Genomic DNA, 25,874 nt, shown 5'->3' on the forward strand with positions numbered 1-25,874 from the left:
CCTTTAGATGAATCATCATCGCTGTCGGATCCGTACGGCACATGGTTGAACTTCTTCATCACCACTTGACTCATCAATCAATTGAGGTCGATTGACAACCACATCACCTCGAGACATCTCCGACTTCCTTGCTCTACGTATCAACCCACTTCGAGTCGCCCCAACCATCTTCGATTCATTCTCTCTTTTTTTTAATATTTTCTTTCGATACACACGAAGTGTCTTATGACTTCCTTTTTTTTAAAAAAAAAAATATCTCATCAAAAAGATTTATTTTAAAACTTTGGAAACTTCAATCATCCAAATATTCTCCTAAATATTGAGCAAATCTTTCTTTTAATAAACTAAGCACTATAACCACTGGTTTTCTCAATCCACATTAGTTTATAATAAACCAACAACCTTCTCAAGAACTTTTAACATGTACCAAATTCTTAATCCCTATCTCCTATTGTACAAGTTCTTGAACCATCATGTGACTGATTCACATCTCACACACCCCAATCGAATTTCTTAATGTAGAGAATCGATTAAAGTCAAGAGCTTTTGTGAAAATATCAGCTAATTGTTCCTCAGTATCAACATGCTCAATCACAACTTGTTTTCTTTCAACCAGTTCTCTGATGAAGTGATGTCTCACATCAATATGTTTTGTTCTTGAATGTTGAACTGGATTTTTAGAGATATTAATTGCACACCTATTGTCACAATACACTTGCAGCTCTCCTGAATCCATACCATAATCTGCTGACATCTGCTTCATCCATAACAACTGAGTACAACAACTCCCCATTGCTATATATTATGATTCAGCTGTAGATAAAGACACTGAATTTTGTTTCTTACTCAACCAGGCTATTAGATTGTTGCCTAGAAAGAAACATCCCCCACTAGTGCTCTTTCGATCTGTTACACTTCCTGCATAGTCTGCATCACAGTAACCAACTAAAACCTTGTTTGAACCTTTAGAATACCAAATTCCAAGATCAACAGTTCCTTTAACATACTTGATAATTCGCTTGACTGCTTCAAGATGAGACTGTTTAGGTTTTGACTGATACCTTGCACATATACCCACACTGTAACTCAAGTCTGGCCTACTAGCGGTAAGATATAACAAACTCCCAATCATCCCTCTATATTGCTTAACATCTACATCCTTGCCATCAACATCTCTTGATAGTTTCAAAGTAGTACTCATAGGTATCAAGGCTTCTTTGCATTTATCCATCTAGAACTTTTTAAGAAATTGTCTAGCATAGGTACTTTGTGAAATAAAAATTCCTTGGTCTGATTGTGTAATATGCAACCCGAGAAAGTACTTTAATTATCCAACCAGACTCATCTCAAATTCTTGTGTCATACAACTCACAAACCTATCCACCAGCTCCTTTGAAGTACTTCCAAAATAATGTCATCAACATAAATTTGAACCATCATGATATCATCACCTTGTTCCAAAATAAACAGAGTTTTGTCCACACTTCCTCTGCCATAATTTTGTTCCATAAGAAAACTAGTTAGCCTTTTATACCAAGCTCTTGGAGCTTGCTTCAAACCATAAAGAGCTTTCTTTAATTTATATACATACTCAGGCCTAACTGGATCTTCAAAACCTTTGGGTTGGTCAACATATACTTCTTCTTGTAAAATCCCATTCAAGAAAGCACTCTTAACATCCATCTGAAAAACTTTGAAGTTTAGAATGCAAGCCATTCCTAGAAACAGCCTTATTGACTCAAGTCTTGCTACTGGTGCAAAAGTCTCTTCAAAATCTACACCTTCGATCTGCGTATATCCTTGTGCAACCAGTCTTGCTTTATTGCGTACCACAACACCACTCTCATCAATCTTGTTTTTGAATATCCACTTAGTGTCAATGATATTCACATCTATTGGTCTACAAATCAGTTCCCAAACATCATTACGCTCAAACTGTTCCAGTTCTTCTTCCATGGCTATAATCCAAAAATCATCTTGAACAGCTTCTAAATGATTCTTTGGTTCAATCATCGACACAACACTCATAGAAAACGGTTTCCAGAGTTGTAAAGTAACTTGTCATCTTCCTAAAGTCAATCTGTACTCCTCGAGTCTTCATTTTCTCATTCAAGTCTCCAATGACATCAGATGCAGAATGATTCTTATGAACTTGTTGTACTTCTTCTGGTTTTGTAACAGGAATGTCCAACTCAGAACCTTCATTGTGTGCCTTAGTGATACTTACCTGTTCTGAATCACTGTCTGAATCATCACCTCGTACAGCTATAGATTGATCATCAAAAACCACATTCACTGATTCCATGATTAAACCTGTACGCTTGTTGTAAACTCTAAATGCTGTACTACTCTCGGCATAACCCAAAAACATGCCTTCATCACTTCTGGAGTCGAATTTACCAAGATAATCCTTTTCATTTAAGATGTAGCATATGCACCCAAACACATGAAAGTAGCTCAGATTTGGTGTTTTGCCTCTCCACAACTCATAAGGTGTTTTTGTAGTATCTCTTCGAACATAGACTGTTAATTATATAACATGCAGTGTTCAAAGCTTCAGCCCAGAATTTCTTAGGAACTTGATTTCCATGTGTCATTGCTCTTGCCATTTCCTGAAGAGTTCTATTCTTTCTTTCTACTACTCCATTCTGTTGTGGAGTTCTTGGTGCCGAGAATTGATGTGAAATCCCATGTTGTTCACAAAACTCCTTCATAGCCTCATTTTGAAATTCTCCACCATGATCACTTCGAACTTTCTTGATTCCTCCTCGTTCATTAAGTAGTTGTAAAGCTAAAATCTTGAAGTTGTCTATCGTATCTGACTTCTCACGAATAAAACGAACCCAAGTGTATCTAGAGTAGTCATCAACTAGTACAAACACATATTTCTTTCCTGCTAAGCTTTCCACTTGCATTGGTCCCATTAAATCCATGTGAATTAGATCCAGAGCTGATTTTGACTGAACATCTGGAACATTTTTGTGCTGAATTTTGACTTGCTTTCCCTGATTACAATGACCACACACCATATTGTCTTCTCCTTTAAGCTTAGGTACTCCTCGAATTATCTCTTTATTCACAAGAGTAGCAAGATTTCTTGTATTCATATGTCCAAGTCGTTGATGCCATAGATCTATACTCCCACGAGCACTGTAGCATTTGATTGACTGTTTCTCCCACATGTAACAATTATTTCCAGATCTTACACCATATAACTTGACATTACCTGACTCATCCAGTGCTTTGCAATCGATTTTTGTGAATAAAACTGACAATCCTTCGTCACACATTTGACTAATGCTTATTAGGTTTGCACGCAGTCCTTGAACAAGATAGACATTCACAAGTTGTGGAAGTTCATAGACATTCACAAGTTGTGGAAGTTCTGTATCAAGTGTTATACATTTGCCTTGTATGAGACCATGACTTCCATCTCCAAATGTTACTGTACCTCCTTTCAATTTCTTAATATTCTGTAAATTACTCTTGGTTCCAGTCATATATCTTGAGCAACCGCTATCAAAAAACCAGGGCTCCGTGTCTTCTTGTTCGTCAGTAATCATAGCCATATCGCATCTTGGTTCTGTTTCTTCTTGTTCTTCAGTAATCATGGCCATATTGCATCTAAATCCTGATCCAGAAGCTGCCATTGACCCTGATTGATATAGGTCAGTTTTCTTCATCCAAACTTGTCTTCTAACTCTATTCCAGAAGAACCTTCCTTGTTGCTTTAATGTACAGACCTTTTGCCAATATTTGTAGCAGAACCGTTTGTAGTGACCAATTTTTCCACAAAAATAACAACTCAAAGATCCATTAGAACCACCAGTAGACACCTCCTTCTCAGATTGATAGGTTCCAGCATATACAAATTTGGTTGTCTGTGATTTAGCTCCCTTGTTCTCATTAAAGCCTAATCCTCTATGAGTCTTCTCAGTTCTCCCATAGCTCAAAATTTTGTCAAGTTGCTTTGTTCCTGCAAACATATGAATCTTCCTATGTTGTTGATCTAATTCAGATTGCAGTTGTGCGGATTTTTTCTTTTCTTTAAGTAGTTCTTCTTCAAGCTTGTCTGCTTTTGCCGATAAGACCAATTTTTCTTTCATCAGATCTAGCGAATCTTTAGCAAGCTTTTTCTCATCCACCAATTCATTCTGTAAAGTCATAACAAGTGCTTCTAAGCGAAGTTTTTCGTTTATCAATCCTTGATTTTCCTTTCCCAGGGAAATAAGTGTATTTCACACCTCTTTGTAACTCTGAACAATGTCAAGAACTTCTTCTTCTTCTGATTCTGAATCAGTTACCTCTTCCCCATTCTCAAATTCGGTGATTCCCACCATAGCCACTAAATTAATGAGTTCTTCTTCGCTGCTGCTATCACTATCTGATTCATTCTCAATGCTAATCATAGACTTTTCTTTCTTGACTTTAGAGTTACTCACACATTCCTCATGTGTGTGTCCAGTCCCTTTACAGATTGTGCACTTGGCCTCTCGCAACTTGATTGTTGGACACTCTCGAACAAAATGACCGAATCCCTTACATTCATGACACTGTAAATCAGCCTTTTTGTCTTCACTTGTCTTCTTGAATGAATTACTCTTCTTTTGACCTTGACCTTGTTCTACCCTTCTTAAAGCTCGATCAAATCTTCTTACCAGCAGGCTCACAACATCTTCTTCTCCTTGATCAGTTATGTCTTTGCTAACTGCTAGAGCTATTCCTTTTGGTTTCTTAATTCCATTAAGTTCCATCTCGTGTGCCTGTAGCATTCCGACTACTTCACCATAACTGAGATTGTCTAAATCTTGAGAGACGGTTAAAGCTGTTTTGTATCCCATGAACCTTGATGGAAGACACCTTAAGAACTTTTTGACTAACTTCTGATCCTTATAAGTCTTCCCACGAGTTAAGGCTTCTTATGCTAGAGCACTCAACTTAGAGCTAAAGTCTGAAATTGATTCATGCTCCTCCATCCTTAGATTCTCAAATCTAGAGGCCAACATATCCTTTCTTGAACTCTGCACTTTTGTTGTACCTTCATAATGAATTTGAAGGATATCTCATGCTCTTGAGTTGTATCTTTAGCAGTTTCACATCCCTGAATCAACTCGAACTGTTTTCTCCCAACACTGCATTGAATAGCACGTAACGCTCTTGAGTTGTACTTTGATCTCTTTTGTTCTTCATCAGTCCAGTCTGCCTCGAGTTTGGGAATTCGCTCGTCTGATTCATCCTTGATCGTCGGTTCCTCCCACTTCTCTAGAACAGTCTTCCAAGCAAGACGATCAATACCTCCTATGATGGATTTGATCATTGACTTCCAAAATCCATAGTTTCCATCATCCAAGATGACTTTGTTGTTGTTGATCAGATCTCCGTAGCTCTCCATCTTGTCCGCAGAATCTCACATGTAGTAATCCGAACAAGTGTTGCTTTGATACCAATTGAAAGTGTGAGAACTTATGATCTGAACAATGAAACAACGATTTCTTTAAACTCTCCTTTGATTAATAGAAAATCTGTTTACAAGTTTATTCTAAACAATTTTCTAATCTCTCAAAACTCTCTTTAAAGAAACCTCAAGCTCTTTCTAAGTTCTTAGCTCTTTTCTTTTCTTAAAAACTAAAACTTAGTAGCTAGGTTAACTTTCTCTTGTTTGTGCTAAAGCTTACATTCAGCTTTTGCACCCTATTTATAGAATTAGGCCTATGTCACACAAAGGGCAAACTACCTATTCTAATCCTAATAGGAATTGGACAATTTCCTTTTTCTTTATGTTTTAGGAAATTTTCCTCTTTTTTCATGTTTACATTTTTATTGTAAACATGAAGCTCTTTGATCTTTTAGAAGCTTCTTGGACCTTCTTGTCCTGTGTAAATCTTCCAGCTTTATAAATGCCGACATAAATAACTTGATACTCTGTTTTTATATTAATACTCTGTTCTTCGGAAGTAGTTCACCTTTTTCAACAAATGCCGCATCTTCATCTTTGGTATAACAAAAGTCTTTTGATTCCTTTTTTCTCAAAACCAAAACAAAAAAACAAAAAAACAAATTTGATATTAATGCCCTTAAATAGCAGAGTACTGAAAACGTAGCTTCCTTAGAAATAAAATTATTGTGTTTTGTGCATACAATAATGTTTCTTCTAGTCAAACCATGATTCGATATCAAACAAAAGGTTAACATTACTTTAATTTTTTGACGACTAAAGGTTAAATAACGAAATTCAAAAAAAAAAAAGGTTAAATAACGAAAGTATGTACTAGTAATTATAAGTAAATTAATTTCTTCTAGGATAAGAAAACAAACTTAAAATGTCCACAAAAAAAATTGTACTTGTATGAGTTGTATCAACTTGTATATTTATAGTTCGGTCATCTCGCCGTTTGTATTAATTACAAACAAACCCCTTCGGGAATACGTAGGTCTCGCTGCCTTTTCGCCTTACCTAAAAGAGTAAAATCGCCATTTAATCAACGTCGCCGTCATCAACATGCGTAGTTATACAATACAACAACGGAGAGAGATAGAATCAGACGACAGCTCATCATGCATACTCACTTCTCTCTCTCTCTCTCAGAGAGATTACATTTAAACAGACAACAACACTGAGAGAGAGCCTTTTTCTAATAATTTATTCGATTTGAGTTTGTTTATTCGTTCGACTCTTTGTTTTTTACTCAATCCTCTGTTTTCAGTTCTGTTCAATTCTTCTCTCTCTCTCTGTTTTTTTATTTTCGTTGTTTTGCCTAAAAGCCACAACATGCAACTGTAATTTAACTGATTATTATTATTATTATTATTATTATTATTATTACTATTATCCATATCCATATCCATTGATTCGCCGGAAAGTTTTATTCTTTTCCGGCGAAAGATTCGAATGACGATATCTTTATTCAATCCTGATTCAATCAACAACGAGCTCTCCAAACCAACATCGATCTTCGGTCTTAAGCTTTGGGTCGTCATCGGTATTTTACTCGGATCTCTTATCGTCATCGCCCTCTTCTTCCTCTCCCTCTGTTTAACCTCTCGCCGGAGACACCGCAAGCCACGTCACGCCGATTTCGCGTCCGCAGCTGTAGCGAGCCCGCCGGTTTCCAAAGAGATTCAGGAGATCGTTAGGCCTTCTCCGGCGCAAGACCATTACCACCATACGCAGCCCGTTGCGGCGGAGATCCAAGTCGATATCGGGAAGATCGAGCACCGCGTTGTGTTCTCGAGCGGTGAAAGCAGAGGAACAGTGAGTGCTAGTGAAACGGCTTCGTTTTCAGGGAGTGGTTGTGTTGGACCTGAGGTTTCGCATCTTGGTTGGGGAAGATGGTATACTCTTCGTGAGCTCGAAGCTGCTACCAATGGATTGTGTGAAGAGAATGTGATCGGAGAAGGTGGTTATGGGATTGTGTACAGTGGTATTTTAACTGATGGTACTAAAGTCGCTGTCAAGAATCTTCTTAACAACAGGTACTACTTTGATCAAGTTTTGATTTTTTTTTACATTACAATTCTGAAACTTTCCAACTGTCAAAAAATTATTTTTTAACAACAGGAATGGTTTTTTTAGTGTTCTTTGTACTTTGATGAGTATACAATGTCTTGTTTAGGGGAAGAATGTGGTCCTTGGAATGTGTTTGTTGTGTTGTGTAATTAATGAGTCCCTTGTGATTTTGGTTTGTAATCTAAACCAGTCTTTAATAATAATGTTGGAAGGGGTCAAGCTGAGAAGGAGTTTAGAGTGGAAGTGGAAGCCATTGGGCGTGTACGGCATAAGAATCTCGTTAGGCTTTTAGGATACTGCGTTGAAGGTGCATACAGGTAAAAAACAGAACCCCGCATGCGTAATGTGGACTTTTGCTCGTTACATTTTGTGATAGATAACTCTACTCTTAATGGTTTGGGAAATTAGGATGCTTGTGTATGACTACGTTGATAATGGAAATTTGGAGCAATGGATTCATGGTGATGTTGGTGACAAAAGTCCACTGACTTGGGATATCCGTATGAACATAATACTTGGCATGGCTAAAGGGTAACACTTTCGAGACCCGATTGATAACTTTCATTTTTGTGAATTCTTCTTTTTATGTAATTTCTTTGTTGGTATTCCCACAGATTGGCGTATCTACACGAAGGTCTTGAACCGAAAGTGGTTCATCGGGACATTAAATCAAGTAATATCTTGCTTGATCGTCAATGGAATGCTAAGGTATCAGATTTTGGACTTGCTAAGCTGCTGTTCTCTGAGAGCAGTTACGTGACAACCCGTGTAATGGGGACTTTCGGGTAAATTGTTTAGTTTTGCTTATCAAGTTGGATAGCTTTAAGGATACCAAGTTCTTGAAACACATTTTTAATTATTCCTTGACTGGTCTGTTATGTAGATATGTTGCACCTGAATATGCTTGCACGGGAATGCTGACCGAAAAAAGTGATATCTATAGTTTTGGGATATTAATCATGGAGATAATCACCGGAAGAAACCCTGTTGATTATAGTCGACCTCAAGGAGAGGTATCTTTTTTTTTCTAAGGTTTCAAAACGATGTGCTTGTTCCTTCTATTACATCGGTTCTTCTTGATTGTCTCGTTTTGTTAGGTGAATTTGGTTGAGTGGTTGAAATCAATGGTTGGAAACCGAAGGTCTGAGGAAGTAGTCGATCCTAAAATACCAGAACCGCCAACTTCAAAAGCTCTTAAACGTGTGTTGCTCGTGGCGCTGCGTTGTGTGGATCCGGATGCGAATAAGAGACCTAAAATGGGTCATATTATACACATGCTTGAAGCTGAAGACTTGTTCTATCGTGACGTAAGTATTTATAATCTCAATAAACATTTGAAGTGAACCGTTTTATTTGCTCACAGGATATACTTTTAGCAGGAACGACGAGCCACGAGAGAGCATGCAAGCCGCGATTATAACCAGCGACAGACTGAAATTTCAGCGGCTGTTGCTGAGACGAGCGAAAGTGAAAGTTAAAGAGACCGTAGATAAAAAGATGTATGAGGAGGAACTGAAAATTTTCCGACCATTAGTTCTTAAAATATTTTTTCTGTTAATCAATTTTTAATTTATTGTATGTGACTTATTATCTTAATTCTTTTTCGTTAGGCTTTATCCCTAGCTCACTGTCTAATTATGAAAATTTCTCTGTGTATATATCTCGGACGTCCCAAACATCACCAACGTATACATACATAGTGTTATAAGATGATAATGGTAATGGTTTTGTTATTTTGTTAGATATCAAGACGAATATGTCTACGCCTGATAATAATGGTATGATTATAAGATGTGTGGACAGTGGACCAACCTAGCTGTTATTTTCAACATAAGATGATGATCGGAGTTTATATTCACACTCACACATGTCATACATATCCCCAATGGATCGATCAACGTCGTGGTGGTCACTCTCAGCGGTACCCAAAATGGATCCATGTGTACTATTCCTTAGCTGTTTCATCATTGCGTTAAATAATAAAAATATACTGAATTGGATATTATCTTCTGATAAGAAGAGGTCACAGTTGTTCACGTGATCCAAATGATAGAGATGCTATGACGGCTTTTATCGGACCGTTTTTAGCATTGGTTCTGTCTGGATAAGTTTCTTCAAGTTCAACAATAACTTCACAAGAAAGCAGACCATTCTTCTATGAAGATGTTGGTCTATCAAACTCACAAGTCGCATGTTATTTTCTTGCAAAAAGAGCCCAGTGATGGGCCTGGAGCTTATACAAAATACGAAGACAAATGACAAATATACCCCCAAAATATACAATTATTTTCGAGCAGAAACCAGAAGTTTCTAGCCCTCAGATTGAGCAATATCCGGCGGCTATAAATACACTTACCACTTTTGCTTTTTTTATTAGTGGTATAGTGACAAATGTCAACGACGGCGTGACAATTAAGACATCCTAAATCCCTAACTGTATGTGTTTGTCTGTATTCTTAGTCAGTGCCGCGTAGCAAGTCCTTTACAACTAGCAGTAGCAAAACCAACGCGGGAGGTAAAGTTGTTGTTGGATTGCGTTGATCTGCAGAACACGGCAAGTTTAGTTGATTTTGATTCCGTCCTCCTATAAGAACGCGTTTCAAGTCTCTGCGTTTTCCTCGACATTTCTTCGAATCCCTATTATCTACTTCTACTCGGTAAGAACACTAGACCCATCCTCCTATTTATACTTTCTTTTAGAGTTCTTTTCTCTGCAAAGTTAAATTAGGTTTTTTTTTTTTGCTTTTGTTCTCTCCTTCATATCTTAGCCCACCCATTGAAGTAAGCTGTAACATAGCCGAAGAATCTCTCTTTTTAGGTGAGCAATCGTTGGTCATGTTAATTGTCGGCGAGTTTGCTACTTTTTCCTAATTTCAATTTGGATGTGAAATCAATCTTTGGAATTCAGATTTTAAGACCTGCTTCTTGTTTGGTTTACTGAAACTAAGTTATGTTTTGTCTTATTTGAAATTCAAGCTTGATGGGCAATATTTAAATATCAGGATTCAGAACAATGTTATTGGTGTTTGTTCACTGTTTCAGACTACTAACTCTGTTTCTTCTTTGCATGTTCAGGTAATATGAGCCAAACTTGTAAACAAGATCCTTCTCTCCGGTTCTTCCGCTTAAAAAACCCGTTCAAGATTCTCTTTAAGAAGAGCAACGATGCTGGATCATCGCCAAAGCTTCTCTCGCTGTTGAACAATTTCGAGACAAACTTGACGGTATCGATTAGACAACTTATACCAAAGGATAAGAATGATATCGTTAGCGTTTCTTGGATGATACAAGCCATGGAGTCTCTTTGCGAGACACACAAGAGTATCAGGACACTCGTGAAGGATCTGGAGCTTTCTGTATCGGACGTGGAGGAAAATCTGATTTATATCTACTCTGATATTAGCTTAAAGCTGCTTGAACTCTGTAACGCCTTCACCTCAGAGCTAGATCGTCTCAACCATGGAAACCTATTGCTCAAGTTTGCTTTTAGTAAGCTCGAGACGAAGGAACTCCAGGTATCGTATATCGACAGCTGGAATCAGCACATGGTCTCCAAGAACCCGAGAATCGAAAACTGCGGAGCTGTTTTGAGTAGGCTTGTTGAATCGATGGATCATCATCAGCTATCCAAGAAAGCTAAGAAGAAACACTCTGTGAAAGCTAAAGTCCTCTTACGAGCTCTATACGGTGTAAAGGTCAAGACTTTATACATATTCAGCGTGTTTGCTGCAGCGTTTTCAGGTTCTTCCAAGAACCTATTCTATCTAAGAGTTTCAAAGGAGATGGAGGAGCTTCCATGGGCACAAGCCTTCACCGAATTGCAGAACGAGGTTAACCCGGAGATCAAAAACACACTCTTATCAGACAGATTCACAGTTATTAAAGATCTCGAGGCTGTTGAAACCAGTGTGAAGAAGTTAAACACAGTGGTTGAAGAAGGGTCGGTTCCTAATATGTTGTTGTTGGAGCAATTGAAGAAGTCAGTGATAGAGCTTTCGGAAAGGTTTGATCTTGTCTCCAAGGAAACAGGTTCCTTGTCTAAGATTGTGATCTCTGCTCGAGACGCATTGTTCGAGAGCCTCTGGAAGAAATATGCAGAAGAGTTGGGAGTGACATTGCCAATGATGATTAGAAGTGTCAAAACTTGATTTGTGAATAGAATAAATATGTAATTATGTTATGATATTTATAACAAATGCAAAAGCAAATATGAGATTTTATTTACTAATGAATTCTAATTACTTCATAATTAAATTGAAAATTGGGTAAAGTAGTAAATAGTAAAATTCTAAACGCCTTGAGGAAAGTAGTAAAATAGTAAAATTCTAAACGCCTTGAGGAAAGTAGTAAAATCCTAAACGCCTTGGGGAAGAGACGCAAAGTCTGACATCTCCGACGATGATTTGCGATATGTGCGAGAACGACACCTTTGACGAGGGAGAAGATGGTTATTTTTACTGCCGACAATGCTTAAGTCAGGCGGTAGGTATTATTCAGACAGGCGTCGACGGCGAAGATTTGGTCGGGATTTATAAAAAAAAATACGGTCGCCGTGAAGGACCACGAAAGCTAGAGCCAGTAATCAAATTGAGTTACGAGGATTATTACATGGAGACCAGAGATAGATACGTCAAAGGTTTACTGATGATGATAACTTATCAGTGCGAGCTAGGCGTTGGTTGAGAAATTCAAAGTGACGCCATTGATCATTGGTTTGGTCGGACCCATCTGCTTACGGTTTGTGTCTCTCTCAGAGGTCTTCGATGACGATTGGGCTGATAAGGCTATTCGTGACTCCGAGCTGCTCCAGGTGGTTAAGCGGCGGCGTAAAGGTGTTAAAGCCGAAGAAGAAGAAGAAGAACCTCACAACTTACATGGTAAAAGAGCAGTAACGATATGGGTAAGTCTGCTTAAAAAGTCTCTGCCTTTATCTTCTTCCCTGGCGATATCTTTCCTTGCTTGCCACAAAGCAGGATCACCAATTCTACCCACTGATTTAGTGAGATGGGCACGTCAAGGAGATGTTCCTTACCTTTCTTGTTTTCTCAAGATTCGAGAGCAAATGGGAGAGAGATCACCTGCGTGTCCTGTGTCTGCAACCGTTATGTTTAGGCCTATTCAGATTATTTCTGCTCAGAGATTAGAAGCTCATGCCGCTTCCATTTCCGATATCATCGGTTTGCCTTTGCCTCCTGTGAATTTATATGGTATTGCTTCAAACTATCTAGAGCGGTTGTCTATTATTCCCAAGGAAAGGGAAAAGGATGCTCTTCTTGATCTGGTATGTCTCTTACAGAACTGGTCAATGCCTTCGGGTTTGTATCTATCCAAGAACGAGCTTAGATTTCCCACTCGTGTCTGTGTCATGTCTATTATCATCGTAGCTATTCGGATGCTTTATAACATCAATGGTTTTGGTGTTTGGGAACGGAGCTTATTGGGGGTTTTGGTTGATGATGCTAGTAGTAGTAGTGAGGTGGATGCAGAGTTATCAGATGTCACGAAAGCAACTGAATTTGACACTGTGGAGCTTTTGAAAAACCTTGAAACAGAATATTACAAGGTCGCTGCTGAAACCGTTAATGGTAGATTCCTTTTTACCGATCGACGTGATGATGTAGTGTTCGTCTCTCTCTTTCTCTATATCCTAATTAAGCTTACTGAATTGTCCTTAATTCTCCTTTTGCAGAATATGAAAAGGATCTTACGTCATATTTATTGCACGGGCGAAACGAGATGTTTGCTGGCTTAGTAGAAGCATCAGCTGATGACACTTACAGAACTATTGATCATCTGTGGAATAGTTACCACCCGATGGACGAGGTGAAAAATTATACTGTGGCATAATTGGAATTGACCATTTATTAGTTGAATTGTGTTTAGTACTAGATAATAAACGGTAAATGATTTTTTAATATGCATGAGGGAGTTCTTAATTAATTATATAAACCATGCATCTCATTTTGTAGGAATCCGAATTGACTAGGATTCCATCCAAGAGGGGAAGAGACTGGGACGAAGATGATTTATCACTTAACCAAATGTCCTTGAAACGATGACAAGTTGAGGGATAGAGACAACAACTTTTGTAGCAGTCGTCGTTCAAGAAAAAGCGATTGTGATAAACTGCCATCACCAGATAATCATATTAATCATGACAAAGAGAAAGCGATAATAAGACTGATAACAGACATGGGGGACAATTTGTTCAGATACATACCGCCTCGCCTTCGTGTGAAGAAGGTAAAGAGACTAAACTATCTTCAATATTTGAGGAAAAAAATGATGGAGCACTGATATACACAGCTCATGCGGATTACTACATTCTTTTACGGGTTTGTGCTATCGTCGCTGAGATTGATGCAAGGAATATGCATACAAGTGTGTTGAGCTTTGAGAGAAGATTGGCTTGGGTGGAGAAAAATATTCAATCATGCATCCTAAGAAAGTGATGTTTTTTTGTCTTTATAATTTAGAGGATTTTATCAATCAATGATGACTAGATATTCTGAGAAAACTGTTTACTGTCAAAAGGACAATAAGGAGGTGATTGAGAATTAAATTTGTTGGCTTGTCTTTTCAGTTTCTTATTTGTGAACATTATGCTTATGGTCTTGAATTGATTTTCTTTAATTTATATCTCTGAGGTTGGGTATTCTATACTTTTCTACATTATTAATTCTGGTATAACATAAAACATGACCTTTCCTGAACTATTAATTATAATGGAAATCACAAAAGATTTCTTTGATTATTTCTTTAAATGTCCATTTTTCGCCAACAACATGTAGTAACAAAGAAAGAGATAAAAATGTATATTAGGACAATTATAAAAAAATGTTAGGGATGTCAAAATAGTTAACCCAACTCAACTCGTTATCCAATAAATTAAAAGTGAGATGAGTTTATGAGTTGATTCAACTCATTTAACTATTGGGATGGATCCATTTAGTTAAATGAGTTAGATGAATAATTGGGTTGATCCACTACAATATAAATTAATTAATAATTAATATAAAATAATTATAATTAATTATAATATAAATTAATTAATACTTCATATAAAATTATAAAATGATGATAATAAAATCATGCTGTTGACTATGATATATATATGTTGATATGATGATGGTGATGCTAATATGATTATGAAAGTATGATGATGATGATGATAGTATGACAACGTTGATGATGATAGTTACATGATGGTAGTATGATGATGATGATAGTATGACGATGTTGATATGATGATGGTAGTATGATGATGATAGTATGATGATGTTGATATGATGATGGTAGGATGATGATGATGATAGTATGATGATGGTAGGATGATGATGATGATAGTATGATGATGATGTAGATATGATGATGGTAGACGAATGATGTTGGTATTATGATGATGATATTGATAATACTAGGTTTATATTGAAGAAATGATGGGTTAGTGGTTAACTCATAAACCCATTATAACCAAACTCATTTGACTCATGAACTCATTTAATTATTAACTTATTTAACTCATCAATTCATTAAGGTCAAAATTTTAAACTCATTAGGATTCATGAGTAATGAGTTGAGTTGGCTCATTAATCTTGACCCATTTTGGCATAATTGGAATTGATCATTTATTAGTTGAATTGTGTTTAGTACTAGATAATAAACAGTAAATGATTTCTTAATCTGCATGAGGTAGTTCTTAACTAATTATATAAACTATGCATCTCATTTTGTAGGAATCCGAATTGACTAGGATTCCATCCAAGAGGGGAAGAGACTGGGACGAAGATGATTCAGACACTTAGAATCAGCACATGGTCTCCAAGAACCCGAGAATCGAAAACTGCGGAGCTGTTTTGAGTAGGCTTGTTGAATCGATGGATCATCATCATCATCTATCCAAGAAGGCTAAGAAGAAACACTCTGTGAAAGCTAAAACCCTCTTACGAGCTCTATATGGTGTAAAGGGTCGAGACTTTATACATATTCAGATTGTGATCTCTGCTCGAGACGCATTGTTCGGAAGAAATATGCTGAAGAGTTGGGAGTGACATTGCCAATGATGATTAGAAGTGTCAAGACTTTGATTTGTGAATAGAAGAAACATGTAATTATGGTGCTTTGACTGCTTTCCTTGATGTTCAGTTATAGCAAATGCAAATGCAAATGCAAAATGGGATTTTAAAACGAAACAAAAGTGATTCGACTATTGAGTATTGATAATTCAACCTCCTCCTACATTTCAGTAATTACGAATACGAAGCTATTTATTTGACTCTTTTCAAGTTAGGCAGAATGGTGTTCCGGTTGGACTTCATCACGCATAATGGAAAAGGGATGGGGTCTATAGAATCCACAATCTACGAATACTTTGATTTGGTATAATATAGTTGTCTTCAACAAATCCAACTTTATGAGATCTCGAACTCGCTGAATCAAAGAGAAAGTTGAGTTGTGCTGTGTTGTGTTGATGAATGATGAGTTGTGAAGAGAGAACGTTGCCCTATCAATGTTTATATAATGCTTTAGTACCATTTCTAATCCTTTTAGGATTTTATTTTGTTTATTTCCTTTTTCTAGAGTAATCGAAGATTTAATACTTTTCAGAATTTTGATTCACCTCTTCTCTTGGAAAAAAAAAAAAAAAAAAGAATGTTCTAAAGTTGATTTAATTTCTTTATTAGTTTTACTCAATTAATGGAAATCTTATCTATTTAATCAATCCTAAGGGCATGTTTATAGGGAGATCAGTTTAGGGTGTTCTTAGAGTATAAATATTGTGAAAATAATGTAAGATCAGTAGTTAAGAACTTTTATTAAAAAGTTAGTTATTGGGAGAACATGTTTAAGATCTTAATATTTAATAATATAATATTCTTATAGAAATTTAAGAATGTTTAATAAATACATAGATTAATGTTTAATAAAAAATTTAAGAATGTTTAATACTATTTAATAATATAATGTTTATTAATATTCTTAAACATATTACAATTATAAAAATTTATAAAATAATATTTTAATTGCAAACTTATAAAACTTTTACTAAAATTCAAAATACAATGCCATATTTTTATGAAACAAAAAAAAACATTGTAAATAAAATTTTAAAAAAAACAAACAAACATATTACTTAATTAATTAAACAAGACAAACATTTTATTTAATTAATACATAGATTAATGTCCAAATTTATTCCATATATTTTCAACCAATTTGAAAAAGACACGTCACACAAGATCAGGCCCAAAAACAGTTCTAGAATAAAATGAGTGAGCCTGATCTTAAATCCACTATTTAATTATTTTCATTTTTAAAGTGCCTAAGAACACTCCATGTAATCTCCCTATAAACATCGCCTGACTATCACAACATAGAGACTAACTAATAGAGGGAACATACGGGACCAACGACGATTACTTTGATCTTATGCATAAAACGCCACGCCGTTCTGTTGTTTTCTGCATAAAACAGCACGCCGTTCTGTTGTCTTCTGCATAAACGGCACGCAAGCCCTGGTGATGTGTATATAAGTATATTTTGATTGCAGCCGTCAGTCAACCCTAGTGTCTCGATGTTCTTCTTCCTTCACCCCATTAGCTTGTCTCTCTCTATAGTCACCTCGCATTACAAAAAAAAAAGGGTAGATTTCAGATTTTAGCATCGTCCCCCCGTTTCACTTGAATCCACCATGGGAAAAAGAGAAAGGGAACATGAGGAACCTGAGGCGAAGGAGGATTCTAAGGTAATCAGTAAGATATTATGTTAACATGTTCCAGAATCTCTTAATACTTGGTAGTCATCATTTATAGTCTCTCTCTCTCTCTCTAATCAATGGCAGAACATGGATCAGATGGATAAAGTTTTGGAGCATCTTAAGAAACAACTTACCGAGGCAAACAAGCTTTTGCTAACCATGGCAGACACAAACTCCTATAGGCTTGTGAAGGTATGATTTTACATGTATCTGTTTTGTTTGTCCAGTTTTTATCTGACCTCTATATGATCTGAGCTTTTTCATACATGAATATTATGTTCTGTATTGTGTAGTCCGGTAAGGATGTTGGTGAAATTGTCTTAACCTGGAGACTTAAGAGGCCCGATTTCGTTGCTGAGCCGATCATTCAAACAGATGGTTTGTCATTCTATCAAAATAAGTATGCTATTTAGCCCTTTTTCTTCGTCTTTCTCTTAAACCAATATATATATATATATATTTTTCAATACAAATTCAGATGATTGTTGGGCCCATGCCTTGGCTGGAGGAATGACTGCAGCAATGAAACAACTGGGACGTACTGGAAATTTTCCCACAGCAGAGGAGCTGATATCTCGGATCGATGCCAATCTTCTTTCGGCGACAAAAGCATTGCCCAGGGTTGAAGATGCTGCGCCTATGCTTCGTCAATACTATAATTGTGAATTAGTTGTCCATCACCGTCCAAAGCTGAGTCTTGTTGAGAAGAACAAAGACTTCGAGAAATTCATAGAGAGGCGACTAGCTACAGGTCAAGTAGCTATGTGCTTTCCTTATTTGGCTGGTTATGCTCGTTTCAGTCAAGATTTGCCAACTGAAAAAAAGAAAGTAATCTCTTTTCAAATTTGAAATCTTCCAAACATATGATCTTGTGTGTTTATACCTACCGTCGACTACCTACTCTACTCAACTTTTTTTCCAGGCAGTTTTCCGTCCAAGCGTTGCTGATATCCAGCAATTGCGTAACGAGAAGATAGATGATCATTGCTCGGTGATAACTGGGCGCGGAATGGTCCTTAAGAATGGTGAGTTGGTCGAATTCTTTGAGATCCAAGAAACCAGAGGTAAATATTTTGCTGATGGAGGTTGTACTCGATTGGAACGCTACAAGGGGATCGTTACCGAAGTTTATGAATTTAAGGTATATCTTTTGCTTCTAAAAGAATCTGTTATTACTTTGGTTCTATCGTATAAAAAAATTATTGATTTTTTTTTTTTTTTTTTTTTTTTTATAGTTTCTTTGATCATGCGGAAGATGTCAACTAAGGAGGATCCTAAAGAATGTCAACTAAGGAGGATCCTAAAGAATTTTAAATTGTTGTTTAATGGTAGTATGATAGTGTTTTAAAATACTTGCACTTCTTTTTGCCTTTCGAACGATGCAGTTCTGTAAACACTTTTTTCTGTCCTCCAAAGCTATTATGCAAACTTACTATTGCGATATGTTTTCACCTTGGACAACGTGTTGATAATCATCAGAATCTGTGAAGACTTAAAGTTCGAATGAACATATCGTTGAATGAAACATTCTTCCAAAAAGCAAAGAAAATACAGGTTCAAAGAGGCGGTATTAACAGCAATGTGTGAAATGTAAGATGCTTTTCAATTTCTCTCTAACCGGTTTGAATATTCATTTTTCCGGAAAGCAACGAAATACAGAGGTTCAAAGACCATGAAGCACTGATTGCCTGAGACTATAATTCAGAGAGACTATAATTCAGAGAATATTAAGAAGCTAATCAATGTAACTATAAGCTTGTCCAGAATGTACAATTTGGTGTGTGTTCTCAGGATCTTTAAACTTCAAAAGATAGTGATAAGCACTTGTCAAGGCTCAAGTGGATTAATGAGTAAAGAAATATCAGAGATCACTCGTGTGATGGGTTAAGGATAAGCTTGGAAAAGAAGCTGAGGTGTGTATATGTAAAGAAGGCGAGATCACAGAGAAGGCATGTTGAATGTGGTGGGAGTTAGTCGACATGAGACTAATTAATGGTGAGAGAAGGATCTGAAGGTATGCTCAATTATCCTGATCTAAACTTTCATGTTGTTCTCCATCTTCTTTTTGTAATCAGAGAGTTGAGAGTTTTTTATAAACAGATTTTGAGCTTTGTAATCTTACATTTAATCATTAATGGAGGTTTGATTGAAGTTCATAAGGTTTGGTGGGTAGAAGCTTATCTGAAGTTTCTTCAAGAAAACTAGGCTTGTCTTCTCCGTTATAAACAGTATGACCGTTTTTTTTTTTACCTAAACTCTTAATGTTAGGAGCCTGCCCATTTTGTCTGAAATCAGCAGTACGGCTCTTATGTCAAGCAACTGAGCATTTATCATCAGTACCCAACTTTGGTATAGGTACTCTTAGCAGGCAGACTCAACTCCCAAGCTTTAGGCTTTTTGTACAAAACCTGAGACAGAACAAATGGAACAGCCAATGCAGCAACTCCACCGGCAATAACCAGAGGATTGTCTGTGGCGAAATCGGATATCCCTTCAATCAGATTAAAGATGAAGAAGTGGTGGTAGATTGTTGCAGAGCTTCCTCGTACGTCAGGGATTTAACAGGAGCTGTGGCACTTGTTAGAACAGAGGTCAGAAGAGCCAATATCCCCACCATTGAATCTCCTCAAGAAGTTTTCCTGGGAGATTGGTTTCGGTGATTTCTGAGGAAAGAGGTTAGGGAGCGTGAAGGGCTTTCGGGGTTCTGATCTTTTCTCGGATAAAACCGACATAGGGCTAAAGGTAGCGGTTTTCAGAACCTCCATGTCTCCCTTTATCTCTCTCTCCTTCAATACCAAGAATTGCCCTCTCCGTATCATCAAACTTTGAAGAAGAGGAAGTGGAAGAAAGTGTCAAGACAAGGCATTGAGCTGTTTCTAGTAAGCTGACGTGGACTGTGTAATCTATCCTAGCCACAGCTAGCATGACACGTGGCATATTCGGATGAGATTCCTCTTGATATTGTTTTGGTGTGAGAGGAGAGCATGCATAGTGTACTTGCGTTAGTTCCAAATTGCAAGTCAAATGTGTGGCCACAGAAAATTGAAGATGCTTCAGTTCAGTAGAAGCCTATGCATATTTTACCAAAAGGTTCCTCAGCATCTGATTTAAGTAAGGGAAGAAGATATAAGTATAACATTATGAAAAGAGAACATGATGTAACGTAAGGAACTTACAATGGATCAAAGAAATAATCTAAACCTTGTCCGATTTCCCAGATTAATTGACCATTGCTAGTTTGGTTGACTCGCTACGTAAAATTGGAGTTAATGTGAAATATAGATAAATGTTTGAATCTTTTAATAAAGATTAAAAAACTACAAGTAGAAAACGCCAAAGAGAAAAGAAATAAGGAATCCAAACACGACAAGACACAATAAATAGGTTTGCTTAACAGAAACCGTAGGACATTAGATAGATACGTACATTTTTTTTGGAGGGATCTTTATAGATAATTCTTACACAACACACATCACACATACATTTAGTGTGATGAATTGTGTAAGAATTTGAGCAATTTACTCTAGAAGCATAAACCATAATCCTAAATCTTACACAAGCCATACTCCTAAATATTAGGTTAAATTCTTCAAGCAACATTTAACAACTACATTCAACTAGAGACTCCAACTAATACTAGTTCCTTAGCTACTAATTTTTACAACAAAACATATTCAATTAGTTTGGGCCATCGTGAGTGAGTCGTCCGCCAACTTTAGCAGATGTGATGACTGATGCAACTTTGCAAACAATGTCTCCGACAAATCGATAGCCACACGGATCATATGAGTCTTTTAGTTTAGCTTGAAAAGTAAGATGGGATTGTGGAGATGTCGGAAAGTTATCGAGGGATGTATTCATATTTGGTGCTAGAAGGTTGAGCAAATTAAGGCATGTAATGTAAGCAAGGCTTGTCGGATATCTTGTGATAAGTCAAACATCCCTGTGAAAGGATAGAGAAACAGTAACATGTCGCTGTTTGAGAGTTTGTGGGATGAGTACACACCATCGTTTGCAAAATAGGTCGATGTGAAACATTAAACTCACAAAGTGGGTGCGGGTGTAAACATTAAATTCATGAGAAGGGTGTAGTTAATAATACAGTTCACGAAGCTACATGCAACACTGTTCTCTGCGCTCAGGAAGAGAAAGCAAATTCATATTCATGGTCTCATAAATTCAAACCACGTTCTTCAAACAGAAGTTATTGCAACTAAAACAGTACAACAAGTCATAATTAATATAAGTTTACGAGAGGATGATAACACATAAAGATAAAATAAGAAAAGACGTTTCAACTGGTGAATAAAACAAGTCAAGTCAAGTAGCAGAGCGAGCAATAGTGTTGTGGGAGGCTAATACGGCCGCGGGGGCTTATCGAGGAATCTTTTCAAACGGCGCTCCAAAAGAAAAGAACCACAATGTTGACAGCCTTCAAAGTTGGGTAAGCGGTGGTATTCGGGTGAATATTTAGCCAGTAATAAGACTTGTGCCAAAAGATTCTGCCTTTCATTGATAATGACAAACGTATATATACAATCTTAAGAGACCGACTATACAAGCAATATATAGAAAGACAATATCACCTAAAGAGATATAGAAACTTGACAATATTCTGAGAAACATCTAGAAGATTAACATAGCCTTCACCAATACTCCCCCTCAAGTTGGAGCATGTAAATTACAAATGCCCAACTTGCGACATAAATACTCAAACTGCTGAATGCCGAGTCCTTTGGTAAAGATGTCAGCTACTTGCTCAGTGGTGTGTATCTTCGAAGTCCGCAATAGTCCAGTAGTAATCTCATCACGAACAAAGTGGCAATCAGACTCCACATGTTTTGTGCGTTCGTGAAAAACCGGATTAGCTGCAATGTGTAAGGCTGCTTGATTGTCACAATACAACGTTACAGGCTTGTCATGAGATATTTCAAAACATGAAAGCAATTCTCGATCCCATTTAAGTTCAGACACTGTGTCAGCCATTGAACGATATTCCGCTTCAGCTGAAGAACGAGACACCACTCTCTGTTTTTGAGTTCTCCACTTAACCGGCGAGTCACCAAGCATCACCACAAAACCACTTAAGGACCGTCGCGTCAGTCGACATGATCCATGATCAGCATCACAATAGGCTGAAATACTAAGATCACTCTTAGCGGAAAGCATAATCCCTTTTCCTGGACAACCTTTAAGATATCTTACAACCCGCAAAGCTCCAAACCAATGTTTTTTTTGAGGTTGATGCATAAATTGAGCTAAAACATTCACAATATAAGACAATTCAGGTCTAGTAATTGTCAAATATACTAGACGCCCAACCAACCTGCGATAGCCATCGGGATCATCATAAAAATCTTTTCCATCCGCCGTGAGATTATGATTTTCCTCAACCGGAGTTGCTACTGGACGACCACCTAATAACCCACACTCTGAAATAATATCACATGCATATTTACGTTGAGATAAGTAAATGCCGTGTGAAGATCGAGCTACTTCAATACCAAGAAAATATTTGAGAGGCCCTAAATCTTTCATCCGGAAACATTGTCCCAAGTATCCTTTAAAACGTTGAATCGCAGCACTATCATTCCCTCCAATGAGGAGATCATCAACATAAACAATCATGTATAACCGAAGCTCACCACGTTTGAGAACAAATAGAGAATAATCTGTCTTCGACTGGATGAAACCATAGCCTTTAAGAGCTGTTGTGAGTTTAGCAAACCAACACCTTGGAGCTTGTTTTAAACCATAAAGAGACTTCTTAAGTTTACATACCTTGTTTCCATTAGAACCTTTGAATCCCGGTGGAAGTGTCATATAAATTTCTTCAGTCAAATCACCGTGAAGAAATGCATTATGAACATCCATCTGATGAACTTCCCAATTCTTTGCCGCTGCGATTTTCAGAAATATACGCACTGTAGTCATCTTGACAACCGGAGAAAATGTCTCATCATAATCTACTCCTTCTGTTTGTCGATTTCCCAATATCACCAATCTGGCTTTATAACGCTCAATAGTTCCGTCCGAGTTATATTTAATCGTATAAACCCAACGACATCCGATAGCTACCTTCCCTGGGGGCAGATCCGTGATATCCCATGTGTCATTTATTTCGAGTGCCTCAATCTCAGTACCCATGGCATTTCTCCACCTTTCGTCTTTAACTGCTTCTGCATAATGTCGTGGTGCCGTATTCACCGTAATTGCAGCCAGAAAAATTTTATGGCTAGCTGAGAATCTATCACAAGTAACATAGTTCGCAATAGGATAGGAGACCATACCTGAATTAGACGAGAAAGATGTTGGTGAGAGATGTGGGGGGTCATCCGAGATCGTAGTGTAAAGATAGTAATCTTTTAGACGTGCAGACGGAGTTTTTTTTCTTTGACCGACACCCATTTGTTCAATAACATGGTCTTGTGTTTCTGCCTGCGGTTCTAGCAAAGTATGAGACTGCAGTGATGCTTTTACTTCTTGTATCTGCATGTTTGGTCCAACAACTGCTTCTTGTCGTACTACAGTAACTGGAGGTTGTATTATTGGTGATGGATCTTCGTGTGGCTGCCCTGTTGGAACTAGAGCAGTAGAATTTTCTGGAAAAACTTCAACATCATCCAATAATTGTGATATCACCAAATCAGTTTCCGGAGATTTTAAAGTCTCATCCGCCGACAACACCGACGAAAACGGAAAAACAGTCTCATGGAAGACAACGTCACGAGAGACAAAGAAATCCTCCGTTTCCAAATCATAAAGCAACCATCCTTTTTTTCCATAAGGATACCCAGCAAAAACACACTTACGACTTCGCTCAGCAAATTTATCCTTGTCTCGATTAGTCTTGTGAGCATAACACAAACAACCAAGCACACGCAAACTTTCTAGGCATGGTGGTGTACCAAATAAGATCTCATACGGTGTCTTGCCCTTCAAAATGGGTGTTGGTGTGCGATTAATAAGATGAGTCGCTGCTAAAACACACTCCCCCCAAAATTTGATCGGAAATTTTGCTTGAAACATTACGGCACGGGCCACATTTAAAATGTGTCTGTGTTTCCGCTCCACTCGTCCATTTTGTTGTGGAGTTGCTACACACGAAGTTTGGTGTAAGATCCCCTCATTTGTGAAATAGGATTTCATACACAGGAACTCCGAACCATTGTCGCAACGCACAATTTTTACTTGTCTCCCAAACTGCCGAGCTACCATCGTCATAAAATTCTGTAAAATGCCTGACACCTCACGTTTTTCAGCCATCAAAAACACCCATAAAGCACGAGAGCAATCATCAACAATAGTTAAGAAATATCTAGCTCTCGAAGAAGAAGGAGTTCGATAAGGACCCCAGACATCACAATGTATCAAATCAAAAATTGCAGCAGCTTGATTATTACTCTCATAAAAAATATCTCGGGTTTGCTTAGCCCGGAAACAAGTATCACAGACCGCGTCATTCTCGGCTGGTTTAAGTGTAGCAATAGAAGATGATAAATAAGATAAAACCCGACTTGAGGGATGTCCAAGTCTTTGATGCCACAAGTCTCGGTTACAGTTCCTAGCTGCTGTTGTATTTGCTACTCCTCCTACAGATCCTCGGAAAATATAGACCCCACCGCATTCTTCACCCGCACCAATCATAGTCTTGGTATGGTCCTGCAAAACACACAAGTCAGCGGTGAAAGTAACGGAAGAGCCTCGTATTGCCTTAAGTAATTTGGCCACTGAAATCAAAGAGCATTTCAAATTTGGCGCATAAAGCACTTCTTTCAACCATAAATCACCTCCGAGACATAAATCTCCTTGTTTAATTGCCAAAGTATAATCTCCATCAGGTAAACCAATGGAGCAAGGCATGATATCAACGGCATTAGTTAAATAATCAAGATTCCAAGTCATATGATGAGAAGCTCCCGTGTCAATTATAAAGTCGACCGGTGTGACCTTACCATTTAGCTTTTCAGCTTTGTCTTCTGGTTGATTCAGTCGACGTGTGTTGAGAAAAGCAAGAAGAGATGACCACTGCTCATCGTTGAGTTGTGGGAGAGCACTCCGGTCGTACTCTGTTTCACTTCTTGTTGCATGTGCAGCAACTGCTCTTTGTGGTGGAATTACTTGTGCAGCATTGGCTATAAAGTTTGATGTGTTGCTTCTTTGAGTCTGAGGAAAACTTCCGCGTCCCCTACCATAGCTTCCAACCATGCCACCACCACGCCCTCTGCCTCGTGAACCACCACGAGTTCCACCAGTACGTCCTCCTCTCTCTCCCCACCATTCGGGATAACCTTTCAATTGATAGCAATTTGACACCTCATGTCCACTCTTTCCACAATGAGCACATCGCAATGTATCGGACTCACGAGAATACCCATTGTTGTTCTTGTGATACGAACCAGCTTGAACCGCAAAACCCACGGCCTCTGGACGATCCTCTGTTTTGTGAGTAATTGTCTGCTGTCTCTCCTCTCTAACAATTCTTTGGTAGACTTGTGACAACTTTGGCAGGGGTTCGATACTCGTGATAGTGGAGCGAACCGTGGCAAATTTTACGCTGTCCAGTCCCATCAAAAATTCATGGGTTCGATCCTCTTCTTGGTCTTGTCG

The 25,874-nt window shown here is 37.7% G+C and overlaps 4 protein-coding genes, 1 long non-coding RNA gene and 1 pseudogene across 12 annotated transcripts; 5 read left to right on the forward strand and 1 right to left on the reverse strand.

Annotated features, from left to right (window-relative positions):
* Window positions 1-2,005: 2,005 nt before the first annotated feature.
* On the reverse strand, window positions 2,006-5,392 carry LOC104738554 (uncharacterized). The gene is made up of 4 exons (XM_087480845.1): window positions 5,039-5,392; window positions 4,245-4,763; window positions 2,544-4,154; window positions 2,006-2,410 (listed from the first exon to the last, which is right to left on the reverse strand). The coding sequence occupies exons 1-4, from the start codon at window positions 5,390-5,392 to the stop codon at window positions 2,006-2,008; spliced, it is 2,889 nt and encodes a 962-aa protein (XP_087336971.1).
* A 1,007-nt stretch (window positions 5,393-6,399) lies between these two features.
* LOC104737695 (putative serine/threonine-protein kinase At1g01540) lies at window positions 6,400-9,163 on the forward strand. 2 transcript variants are annotated; one of them, XM_010457935.3, is made up of 7 exons: window positions 6,400-7,473; window positions 7,720-7,824; window positions 7,916-8,038; window positions 8,122-8,292; window positions 8,391-8,520; window positions 8,605-8,814; window positions 8,884-9,163. In XM_010457935.3, exons 1-7 carry the CDS (start codon window positions 6,890-6,892, stop codon window positions 8,983-8,985), a joined length of 1,425 nt encoding a protein of 474 aa, XP_010456237.1. In that variant the 5' UTR covers window positions 6,400-6,889; the 3' UTR covers window positions 8,986-9,163. The 2 variants fall into 2 exon arrangements, with proteins under 2 accessions (XP_010456237.1, XP_010456238.1); XM_010457936.3 differs by having other exon boundaries at window positions 6,404-7,473; window positions 8,887-9,163.
* Window positions 9,164-9,623: 460 nt separating this feature from the next.
* Window positions 9,624-11,735, forward strand: LOC104737697 (protein BPS1, chloroplastic). Of its 2 annotated transcripts, XM_010457937.3 has the most exons (3): window positions 9,652-10,164; window positions 10,276-10,325; window positions 10,583-11,735. In XM_010457937.3, the coding sequence occupies exon 3, from the start codon at window positions 10,588-10,590 to the stop codon at window positions 11,653-11,655; it is 1,068 nt and encodes a 355-aa protein (XP_010456239.1). In that variant the 5' UTR covers window positions 9,652-10,164; window positions 10,276-10,325; window positions 10,583-10,587; the 3' UTR covers window positions 11,656-11,735. The 2 variants fall into 2 exon arrangements, with proteins under 2 accessions (XP_010456240.1, XP_010456239.1); XM_010457938.3 differs by lacking the exon at window positions 10,276-10,325 and having other exon boundaries at window positions 9,624-10,164.
* A 52-nt stretch (window positions 11,736-11,787) lies between these two features.
* LOC104737696 (TATA box-binding protein-associated factor RNA polymerase I subunit B-like) lies at window positions 11,788-14,150 on the forward strand (annotated as a pseudogene). The gene is made up of 3 exons (XR_015578208.1): window positions 11,788-13,092; window positions 13,197-13,330; window positions 13,477-14,150. The product of XR_015578208.1 is annotated as a TATA box-binding protein-associated factor RNA polymerase I subunit B-like (transcript).
* A 2,695-nt stretch (window positions 14,151-16,845) lies between these two features.
* Window positions 16,846-18,717, forward strand: LOC104737698 (uncharacterized). 4 transcript variants are annotated; one of them, XM_010457939.3, is made up of 6 exons: window positions 16,846-17,252; window positions 17,349-17,456; window positions 17,558-17,642; window positions 17,743-18,092; window positions 18,187-18,405; window positions 18,500-18,717. In XM_010457939.3, the coding sequence occupies exons 1-6, from the start codon at window positions 17,199-17,201 to the stop codon at window positions 18,506-18,508; spliced, it is 825 nt and encodes a 274-aa protein (XP_010456241.1). In that variant the 5' UTR covers window positions 16,846-17,198; the 3' UTR covers window positions 18,509-18,717. The 4 variants fall into 4 exon arrangements, with proteins under 4 accessions (XP_010456241.1, XP_087337832.1, XP_010456242.1 ...); XM_087481706.1 differs by having other exon boundaries at window positions 17,063-17,252; window positions 17,558-17,664; XM_010457940.3 differs by having other exon boundaries at window positions 17,065-17,252; window positions 17,361-17,456.
* Window positions 18,718-19,109: 392 nt separating this feature from the next.
* On the forward strand, window positions 19,110-20,494 carry LOC147930043 (uncharacterized). 2 transcript variants are annotated; one of them, XR_015578209.1, is made up of 3 exons: window positions 19,148-19,278; window positions 19,417-19,492; window positions 19,620-20,494. It is a non-coding gene; the product is annotated as an uncharacterized LOC147930043 (long non-coding RNA). The 2 variants fall into 2 exon arrangements; XR_015578210.1 differs by lacking the exon at window positions 19,417-19,492 and having other exon boundaries at window positions 19,110-19,278.
* The last annotated feature ends 5,380 nt before the right edge of the window (window positions 20,495-25,874 follow it).

Source organism: Camelina sativa, chromosome 13 (assembly GCF_030686135.1).
Source record: "Camelina sativa cultivar CO46 ecotype springtype chromosome 13, ASM3068613v1".
NCBI classification, from domain to species: domain Eukaryota; kingdom Viridiplantae; phylum Streptophyta; class Magnoliopsida; order Brassicales; family Brassicaceae; genus Camelina; species Camelina sativa.

What these genes read in the sequence shown, in the direction of transcription:
- LOC104738554 (XM_087480845.1), bottom strand. Translation starts at nt 5,392, where the DNA reads ATGGAGAGCTACGGAGATCTGATCAACAACAACAAAGTCATCTTGGAT. An exon ending in TTGTTCAGAGTTACAAAGAG is followed by an intron (nt 4,155 to 4,244) that starts GTGTGAAATACA and finishes ATGACTTTACAG; the next exon opens with AATGAATTGGTGGATGAGAA. An exon ending in GGGCTGAAGCTTTGAACACT is followed by an intron (nt 2,411 to 2,543) that starts GCATGTTATATA and finishes TTAAATGAAAAG; the next exon opens with GATTATCTTGGTAAATTCGA.
- LOC104737695 (XM_010457935.3), top strand. Translation starts at nt 6,890, where the DNA reads ATGACGATATCTTTATTCAATCCTGATTCAATCAACAACGAGCTCTCC. An exon ending in AAGAATCTTCTTAACAACAG is followed by an intron (nt 7,474 to 7,719) that starts GTACTACTTTGA and finishes TAATGTTGGAAG; the next exon opens with GGGTCAAGCTGAGAAGGAGT. An exon ending in ATAGTCGACCTCAAGGAGAG is followed by an intron (nt 8,521 to 8,604) that starts GTATCTTTTTTT and finishes TCGTTTTGTTAG; the next exon opens with GTGAATTTGGTTGAGTGGTT.
- LOC104737698 (XM_010457939.3), top strand. Translation starts at nt 17,199, where the DNA reads ATGGGAAAAAGAGAAAGGGAACATGAGGAACCTGAGGCGAAGGAGGAT. An exon ending in ACTCCTATAGGCTTGTGAAG is followed by an intron (nt 17,457 to 17,557) that starts GTATGATTTTAC and finishes TGTATTGTGTAG; the next exon opens with TCCGGTAAGGATGTTGGTGA. An exon ending in TGCCAACTGAAAAAAAGAAA is followed by an intron (nt 18,093 to 18,186) that starts GTAATCTCTTTT and finishes CTTTTTTTCCAG; the next exon opens with GCAGTTTTCCGTCCAAGCGT.
- LOC104737697 (XM_010457938.3), top strand. Translation starts at nt 10,588, where the DNA reads ATGAGCCAAACTTGTAAACAAGATCCTTCTCTCCGGTTCTTCCGCTTA.